The sequence below is a fragment of the Phasianus colchicus genome, chromosome 1, assembly GCF_987193195.1.
Source record: "Phasianus colchicus chromosome 1, bPhaCol1.hap1.1, whole genome shotgun sequence".
NCBI lineage: Eukaryota > Metazoa > Chordata > Aves > Galliformes > Phasianidae > Phasianus > Phasianus colchicus.
Genome location: NC_143436.1, coordinates 78,302,748 through 78,312,071, shown reverse-complemented (window position 1 = coordinate 78,312,071; position 9,324 = coordinate 78,302,748). Strand labels below are relative to the sequence as shown.

Below are 9,324 nucleotides of genomic sequence, written 5' to 3'. Positions count from 1 at the left end.
CCAGGGAGGTAGATCTGTTTGGAGGGCAGGTCAGGAGAGAAGATGATGTGCAGCTTCTCTCCTTCCAAGGATTCCACCTGCTGCTGTTGCCGTTTCTCCCAGGAAGCAGACAAAAGCCCCAAAGTTTCATTCCTTCTGCCTCATTCCTGTGTTTATAGTGTTCCAGGCACAGGGTTGTACCATTCTGAATGTTCCCCAGCCAATCCAAGTCTTTCTGGCATCCAAACTCTCTGCTTTCCTACTCCCCCGTGGATGCACTAGCATCACTCAGAGAAGTTTGCTTTTAATTTTGCTAAGCAATAGTTCTGTTTCCTGTTCACTGCTCTGACCCTGCTCCTTGTTCCTGCTGCAGCCTCTGTTCCATTGTTCTGCCATGAGACAGATTGTTGCACGACTCCTTGGCAATGTGCCCTCAGTAGGAGCTCATGTTGTACTCCTGTGGTCATGCTGTCCCCAAACTTTTTAAGTTTGCGTATCCTGAGGCAAGACTCAGTCTTGGAGAGGACAGTGGGCTTTGAACACAAAAAATATGTATGCATAGTGCTCTTCTCCTTTGAGGAGTACTCCTATACCGAGCAGAAAGAACTGGAATTCTTATCTCTGCCCTACAGATATTTCAGTTTGAAAGGAAATCTAACAACTACAGTTTACTCCAGCTATATCACACATCTCTGCATGTCTCAGTTCAAGACTAATTTATGCATGCACTCACCTGTGGAAATGGCAGTTGAACCTCAAGCAGGCAGCACAGCTTGAGTCCTACAGGGTTTATTTCAGCTGCTAATGCAGTATGGCTCTGGCCCTACATGATGGCAATACACAGAATCGTAGAATTATAGAATTATAGAATGGTATGTGTTGGAAGTGACCTTCAAGATCATCTGGTTTCTAGAATATGAAACCACCATTCAAAATAGATTCTGTTTCTTGAAACACTTCCTAAATTAAAGAATTTCTTCCTTTTATTATCAAAATACATCACTGATTTGTTCTCAGCTGTCACACTAAGCTCTTAAATACTTAGGTTCTAGGAATATTGTCTTTTTTATTTTGGAAAGACTGGTGCATTAAAAGGGGGAAAAAAAGATGTTTATTTTCTTCACAGAGTGGGCAGAAATAAAACTTATCTTGTTTATTAATATATTTATTTTCTTTTGAGAACTTTTTTCAGCTAAGTGATTCTGGTGCCAATGGTTGAGAAAAAAAAAAGGTGAAAGTGCACCTGAATAAACAAATCAACAGGAACCAGAGCAAGAAAGTGAATCACTCTTGACACTAGGCTGCCCTTAATTTCTTTCCATGGTTCTTAAAAAGTACAGACAGTGCCTGCTGAACAATCTCAGATGACATTTGTTCACAGTAGACTCACAATTGTTTCAGGGTACAGCCAGATCCCTTTCAACAGCATACGGCTTCACTATGTCAAAGCCAGGAGTCCTGGTTCCTACTCTTTTATGTGAGTGGAGTTCAAATATTTTTGAAGTTCTGGACTTATTACTGATTGGAAACTCATATACTGAACAAAGAACCCAATCTAACTCACAGACAATGAAAGTAACATGAAACAAGTGCTGGAGCAGCAAAAACAAAGTCACAGTCTTATTCTGCACAGTTCATGCAACTCAGCCCCAACTCCATCTCCCATTACCAATACTATCACCAGCTACTCCTGGCCAGGAGACACCCAGGAAGCAAGTGCTTCTGAAATGTTTCCTTATATCTAGTCTGACCCTCCCCTCGTGCAGCTCTGTGTCTTTCCTGGCCTGTAGTCGGTTCTCAGGAGCAGAGCCCAGCACCTTGCTCTGCTTCCCCTCCTCAAGATGCTGCAGAGAGCAGTAAGGTCATCTCTCAGCTTTCTCCAGACTGGGCATCTCAAGTGTCCTCAGCTTCTCCTCACAGGATATGCCTTCCAGCCCTGCTACCATCTTGGTTATTCTCCTCTGGACAAGGCTTGGATCTGTGTCTCTGGGGGTAGTCACAAAGCAGGTGGAAGCATGCACTAAGTCTCCAGGGTGAATCACTTAAATCTCTCAATTTTGTGAAGGATAAACAAATGAGTGCAGTGTTTGACATCTGCAGCTCTAAGCAGGGAAAGTAAAGGTTAGGCCATAGAGAAATTAGTGTATTTTTATCAATGGTTTTTTTTTCTCTGTATTTACTTTTTCTTGCTGAACACAGCCACCTCCCTCTAAATGTTCCATAGAAGCGAGACACTACAGGTTTAAGTTTACAGTTTAAGTCTGAAAAGAACATTCTGAAGGAAGTGGAAGAGTTCTTAATAAAGTGGGCATAGAAATCACAATAGATAGCAAGTCAAAAATGTCACTACCTGCAGTTTTTACATTCTAGATGTGTTTGTTTGTTTGGTGAACTCCTCCTATTCAATCATGAACTACCTCCTAAGCTTAAGAAGGAGTAGGTATAATATATACATATGTATGACCACTACAGTAGTTGCTTTGCCAGTAAGACTCTATTCCATATTACAAGGACTTTTATCACATCTGTTGCCTGTGCTCTGCTAAATACTACAAAACACATAATTAGAACATTGTGACATTGGCAGTGCTGAGTCTTTCCCTCTCCACAAGAGCCAAAGCTGTAGCTAGTGGTGCTCTTTACATACTAATACAAGGTATATACATACTATACAAGGTATAGTATGCATGTGGCAGGGGTATTAGTATGCATGTGGCAGAGGGGTTGAAGATTCATGATCCTTGAGGTCCCTTCCAACCCTGGCAATTCTGTGATTCTGTGAAGGTATAGACTTCATGAACTGCAGTTCTTGCTTTTTATCAGCAAGACCTTACTACTGAGCTACATCTGTGTGTAGTACACGATATTTAGTGGGATCACTCTTCAAGGAGGGCTAGAGTCCTGAACCCATATTGGTATCTGCATGATGTTGCTGGGGCCCAAACAATGCTGGAAGAAATAAATGCCAAATACACATTTCACCTACTCTGTCTCTGCATAAGTTTGCTTCTGCACTCTCCTCCAAAGTATAGCTTATATATGCTCTGTTATAAAATACTAATACACACCACAATACCCAGATTTATGATTTATATTTTATTTTCCTTTTTTTTACAAGCAAGAAAATCCCTGGATTAAAGCAATCAGAATTAATCAGACATCCAAAAGAATACACCCAAAAATGGCTGTCAAGATGAGCAGCATGGCATGGGCTGGGTTTCATCCCGAAATCCAATTTGAGATCTTCTTCAGCAGCAATATCAAAGGCCACTGAGATGTGACTTTCCAGGTGACGCATGCCCCAGCATACCAGTAACTGTGATTTCCATCCTAGGGCATGTCCCACTAGTAGAACTCCTGTGGGCTGAAACAGTGGACAGTAAGAGAGCAGGCCATGTCCCTGGAGAAATGAGAGTAAAAAGAGGGATCATATCAGAGAGAAAATAGCATAACTAAAGATATTATTTCTGGGATACTAGCAGCTATGGAGACCAGATCCTCAATAAGGACTCTCAAGGACAGTGTTTCTCTAGTTTAATTCAGTGCCCTTGTCTTAATTCAGCCTTTTCCCAGAAAAAAAGGTGGGACATTCAGTGTCAGGAGTTGGACTTGATGACAGTCATGGTCCCTTCCAACCTGGAATATTCCGTGATTCTATTCTAGACCCTAATAGTGTAAACTAAAACTAATACCTTGAATTCTGCTTGGAATTTCTTCTGTCACAGTGCAAACTGTCTGCAAGCACTGTCACTTAGCTGGCCCATGCATTATACCAGCCCAGATATCCTTTGGAGAATCCTTAAAATGCACGACTAGTCCTTCATACCAAGAGCATGTGTTAATCATTTCATGTCCCACCTACAGAGCAATACAGCAATGACAAAATCCAGAAAGCAGAGGACAGATAATAAAATCCCTGGAGGCTCAGGAAATTCCAGATGAAGTTCTAAATAAAGGAAACATGCTGAATCAGTTGTTTGCAAGGCTCTTCTCAGGCAGGAAGAGAAGAAACATAATGAAGCTACTAGATCTGTATAGTGGTTGAGGAAGAGAATAGTATAAAATCTTTGTGGGGTACACACCTACCTCAGATGCAGAAAACATTATAATCAGTAAGGGCCTGCTCCTCTGCAACAGGACAGGAAAGACAGAATTTATCTTCGTACAAAGCCAAGCACAAATACCCAGAGAGCCCTAGCAGCCCATAGTACCACACTCACCTGGATGGTAGTAGTCATAGACCCTGACATATCCTGGCTTCAGGTTGGTCACTCGAATTTCCCTTTCCAGATGCAGGACATATGTCTCAGACATGTGGCTCAGCTGAGGGAGAAAGGCAAATGACAGTTCACTTCTGAGCTGCTCTTTTGATTTTTCACCTAAATTTGATTCTGAAAATAGGCAATAAACTCTGTGGAGTCAAATGCAAGACTTCAAGATGAATACTGGTCTGCCACCCCAGGCCATGATTCCCCACACAGCTCTTCCAGTGTCCTCCACTCCTGCAACTTCCCTAGTAGCACACACATACCTTGTCCAAGTAGATGGCAACACCTGCTTGGGTTTTCTCTGTTCTTCTCACAGGATACCAATGATGTGGCTAGAATAGGAAAGTAGGTGGGGCAATTTAGTTGGTCCTTTTGGAAAAGGAAGTGTGAGAAATCCCAACAGGGTTTATCTAAGCCTGTGTAAGCAGATTCTTATTCACATACTTGTGAATTTATTTGGAGCTTTTACCCCTTCGGGCTGATCTATCTGCTGGGCCCCTTACCTCCTGCAAAACCCAAGGACATAAGTCTAGGCTATGTGGCTGTCAAGGATATACTGAGACAATTGAGCCAGAAGGATCACCATCCTCAAGGATCAATGTAAGAAACAACAGTAAGTATTCATATTTCTGTGTGACAGAAGGGAAGAGATGGTGAAATTGCTCAAGATAGAGACAAGCAACACATTCCTATGCAATCTCCCCTCCCCTTGGGTGTGGATGGTCCAACTGACACAACATCATCATCCTGATTCCAGGCTTCTTACAGACATCCCAGATCTTGCAGCCAGGACAAATCCAGACAGTAGGGACACTTCCACAATCACCATGTTGGAAATGGCTCTCTTCCCAGTGTACCTGGGGGAGAAGATGAAATGAAGGGTCTCATCCAGTTCTCCCTTCCCTCCATCATACTACCCTGCATGCAGGACCCTGAATCAGGCAGCACAGCCAGAACTGTGGCCAGGCAGTCGCTCATATGGGGTAGACAATGGCTGCACTGCTCTGAGCACCCCTAATCTGAGGTGACTACTTCGTTCCTCTCCCTGGCAAGAAAAAGACTTTGGAACTTTTCCCCATTTCCCTTTCCTCAGAGACACCTTATCTTTCTTTCCCACACCTTCCATCTGCCATATGGCCCTTCTGCTGCAACTGTTGGGTTCCTCCATTGCAGCCAAGTACCACTCTGCTCTCCAGCCATACCTAGCCCCAAGTGTGGCTATGAGCCTGTGTCTTCAAAGTCACCTGACATTGACATAGAGAGTAACAGAGTATGCATCATTCTCGGTGCAACTGTCTGGCTTGGTTTTCACTTGTAAGGCAAAGGATTTGGAAACCTGTGGGGAGGGAATGTTGTATCTCAGCACCGTCTGCAGAGAGAGACAAAAAGACAGAATAAGACATGGATAATAAGTTTCATATCATCTGTCATACCTTTTCAGTGACTATAGTAATCCTCAAGGTATGGACCACACTAACTGGATAAAATAGATGCAGTGAGCACACTCATCCCAGTACCAGAAATAAAGGTCATTCAGGATTGAAAAATTCCATGGTCCTTCCAACTGAGACTACTTGTCCTCTCCCTTCCCCTTGAGACCAGCATACAGCAGGGAACCACTATGCAAGGTTTCTATCCTCCAATACTCCAAGAGTCACAGAAGCAACACTTCTTGACACATTATGTCTCAGTCTCACAGGTTTGCTGCATTGGCAATCACAGTTAAAGCTCATTTCCTTGTATAGAGCTGCAACTGAGACTATTAATTTTGATGATGAGCAGAGGGCTGACACAGAAAGGTCCATGAGAAGTGGATAACTTACCCGGGTAAAGACACAACAGCTGCCATGGGCTTGCACTGAGAACTTTCCTGGGATTTCTGTCAGTGCCATCTCTTGCACCAAAAGCCGATTCTGGTAGGAAACTTGGAACTTCCTCACAGAGCCTCTCTGGGACCTCACCCTCACTTCTGCAACCCCTTTTGTATTGTGTGTCAGTGCTGCATACTTAGCCAAGGCCTGCAGGGCAACTACTGTATCCTGAAAAGGAAGAAACAAATGTACACATTTGCTTCACAGCTCTGAAGACCAAAGACACTTGAATTCACCACCCTGAGAATGTTTGTATACAAGGGTTCTTCTCCTCAAAGTGTTCACTCTGTTTTTTTTTTCACATTTGCATGGATTCGGCAGAGATCTTTCTCAGGCACTGTTACTTTCCCCAGCCCTGAGTTACCTGTGTTGAGGCAAATCCTCCATAAGCATTTTGCTGTCTGGTGAGCCAGACCACAATGCCAGAGGCTGTGGTGAGGTCAGCCTCTGTGACATTTGGCTTGGAGAGCAGGGCCAGAAGGACATAAGCTGTTAACTCCACATCCACAGATAGTGGTTGTGACCAAAGGCTAGTGCTGTGCGTCTTGGATGGGGTCTGACTCCAATGGATCTGCCCACCTGGGAAAAAGAAGGAGGTAGATGACATTGAGGGGTACCAGCGAAGAAATCTGGAAGCATAGAAGGCACAGCGGTGTGTGTGCAAGGACCATACCCAATACTATGTATTACACATTGAAGACCCATTTATAAAAGTGATAGCAAAAAAGTAACTTGCCAATAATCAGCATATCTCCCAGGCATCTGATTTTTTCATTTTCCTGTTTGCCAGGTACACTAGCTGACTGATACTAGCTAGCTACCCACTAGCAGGTCCTGACAGGGAATTACAAGAAGTCAGGCAGTTTACCACTTTGCAGTGGTTAAGAAAGTCAACTTCTTTCATAGCACAACCTTCACTCTGGGTGCCAGAAAAGGTCAAAAGCTTTGAAAGAAATCAGCACCCACAGCACAATATTGCCAAAACATATCTTAGGCTAGCAGACTGTCTGTCTAAAAAACTACCTTTGACGAAGGACAGAAATTAAGACCAAAAGGATAGAAAGTAAGGGTACAGTCTTTTCAGGCTGCGTGTAACCAAGGGGCTCAGAAAGATCACCTATTCTTTTTCTGATGTTTGTCCGGCACTATGGCTCCCATACCTGCTCTGATTGCCTTTTGATCAAGTATGTCAAGAAGCTCTTGTGTGCGTTGAGGGTCCTTAGCCAGGGCGAAGGTGTAGGCCAGCAGGGCCTGTGTGTAAGTGCTGGCAGCTTTGGGAAGGGAAGGAATAATACACCCCAGAGCCTTGCGCACCACTGTACTCTACAGAGAAGAGTTAGATTGATATTGGTCACATGCAAACACATGAGGCATGCAAACACTGAGTTACACAAGCAGAAGAATGCATTAGTATGCACTAGCATAGAAAGCAACCCATATATTCACCCTTATTTCACTGTGCTTGAGTCTGCACTTTCTCTTTGTATCACTTCAGCACTCCCAAGCAGTGTTTCCAGCCCTTGGTGCAAGGCTCCTGACAGAGGTTTCCCCCACGGAATCATGGATTTCTCTCAGTGAAATGAATTCCCTTACTACTAGAATAGCACTACCACATCTTACTTTGAACAAAAGAGCAACAACACACAAATGCAAATGCTTGCAAGATTACTGAGTTCAATTCAGCTCTTCAGTTTCTCTAGGTCCGTGGGACTTAAAGCTTCCCTGTACTGTTGGCAGGACACAGAATTCATTCCAGCATTCATTCACCATTCCACACAAGCCAAACACTTGGAGTGGTTGCCTGTTTAATATTTGTGTATCTACAGCACGTAGAGATTTCCCCTCTTCAGTTTTCTACTAGGATGAAGGTCCTTGTATTTGTATTTCATTCTGCTACATTTGACAGTACATTTTAAATACTTGTGATCCAGTTTCATGAAAAGTCATCTCTATACAAGTCAGCCAAACTCAGACACTTCATGGAATTACCAAATGACAGATAATTCAAATTATGAGGGATATTAGAAGGTCTGCAAACCAACATCTATTCAAAGCAAGGTTAGCTGTGAGATGAGACAAGGTTGTTCAGAGGTTTATCCAGTCAGGTCTTCAAAATCTCCAATGATGTAGACAACTAACCACTCTAATCAACCTCTACCAATCCTTGAGTGCCTTTAAGTGAAAAAGGTGGCCTGAGAGACCACCTGAGAGAGAAAGACAATTAATTTCCAGCTGTCTTTCACTTATTTCCAGAGAACTTTGCTTCTCCAAGTCTATAGCAATGCTATAATCAATTTGATTATGTATTTTAACTGCCAGTACCACTGCCTAGTAATTAGTTATGATCTTGCAAGAGTTCCCCCTTATTAACTAGATGTACAATTCCAACTGTCCTACTTTACAGCATATGTCTCTCTAGCACTCCTTTCCCAGATTTCCAGTTTCTGGGAAGATGAAACACATTACAAATGCCATGTTTATTCACTTGGCTGTGGCAGTCATACCTCCCTCTCTCTCCTCTCTAACACCTCATTCCTAGCTTTCAGCAGGAACAGTGCAGTCAGTAGCAAGAGATTGTGAGGTTGTTGAGGGGAGCAAGACTGAGCAGCACAAGTCTGGGAAATAGGCATGGTATCTAGACATGAGCACCAGTAGCTCCCAGTAGAATCATAGAATCATTTGAGTTGGAAGGGACCCTTAAAGGTCATCTAGTCCAATTCTCCTGCAATGAACAGAGGCATCCACAGCTAGATCAAGTAGCTCAGAGCCTACCCCACCCTAATCTTGAATGTCTCCAAGGACAGAATATCCACTACATCTCTGGGCAACCTGTTCCACTGCCTCACCATTCCTATTGCAAAAAAATTCTTCCTTATATCCAGTCTAACTCTTCCCTTCTTTAATTTGAAACCATTTCCACTTGTCATATCATAGCAGACCCTGCTAAAGAGTCTGTCTCCTTCTTTTCTGTAACTCCCCTTTACATACTGAAAGGCTGCTATCAGGTCTCTGCAGAGTCTTCTCTTCTTCAAGTTGAACAGCCCCAGCTCTCAGCCTGTCCTTGTGCAGGAGGTGTTTCATTCCTTGGATCATTTTTGTTGCCCTCTTCTGAATGCGCTCCAACAGATCTATGTCTCTTCTGTACTGAGGCCTCCACATCTGTATACAGTACTCTAGGTGAGCTCTCACCAGCGCAGAATAGAGAG

The 9,324-nt window shown here is 43.3% G+C and overlaps 1 protein-coding gene across 1 annotated transcript in view; it reads right to left on the bottom strand.

Moving 5' to 3' along the window:
• Positions 1–3,245: 3,245 nt before the first annotated feature.
• The window catches only part of LOC116240955 (alpha-2-macroglobulin-like protein 1), a 38,567-nt gene continuing 32,488 nt past the window's right edge, over positions 3,246–9,324 (bottom strand). Inside the window, exons 28-36 of the mRNA XM_090139616.1 lie at positions 7,279–7,441; positions 6,483–6,697; positions 6,071–6,286; positions 5,492–5,616; positions 5,014–5,104; positions 4,511–4,579; positions 4,200–4,302; positions 4,066–4,107; positions 3,246–3,379 (exon numbers count right to left, since the gene is read on the bottom strand). Coding sequence (XP_089995742.1) covers positions 4,067–4,107; positions 4,200–4,302; positions 4,511–4,579; positions 5,014–5,104; positions 5,492–5,616; positions 6,071–6,286; positions 6,483–6,697; positions 7,279–7,441 — 1,023 coding nt within the window. The 3' untranslated portion in view covers positions 3,246–3,379; position 4,066. The remainder of the gene's footprint in view (positions 3,380–4,065; positions 4,108–4,199; positions 4,303–4,510; positions 4,580–5,013; positions 5,105–5,491; positions 5,617–6,070; positions 6,287–6,482; positions 6,698–7,278; positions 7,442–9,324) is intronic.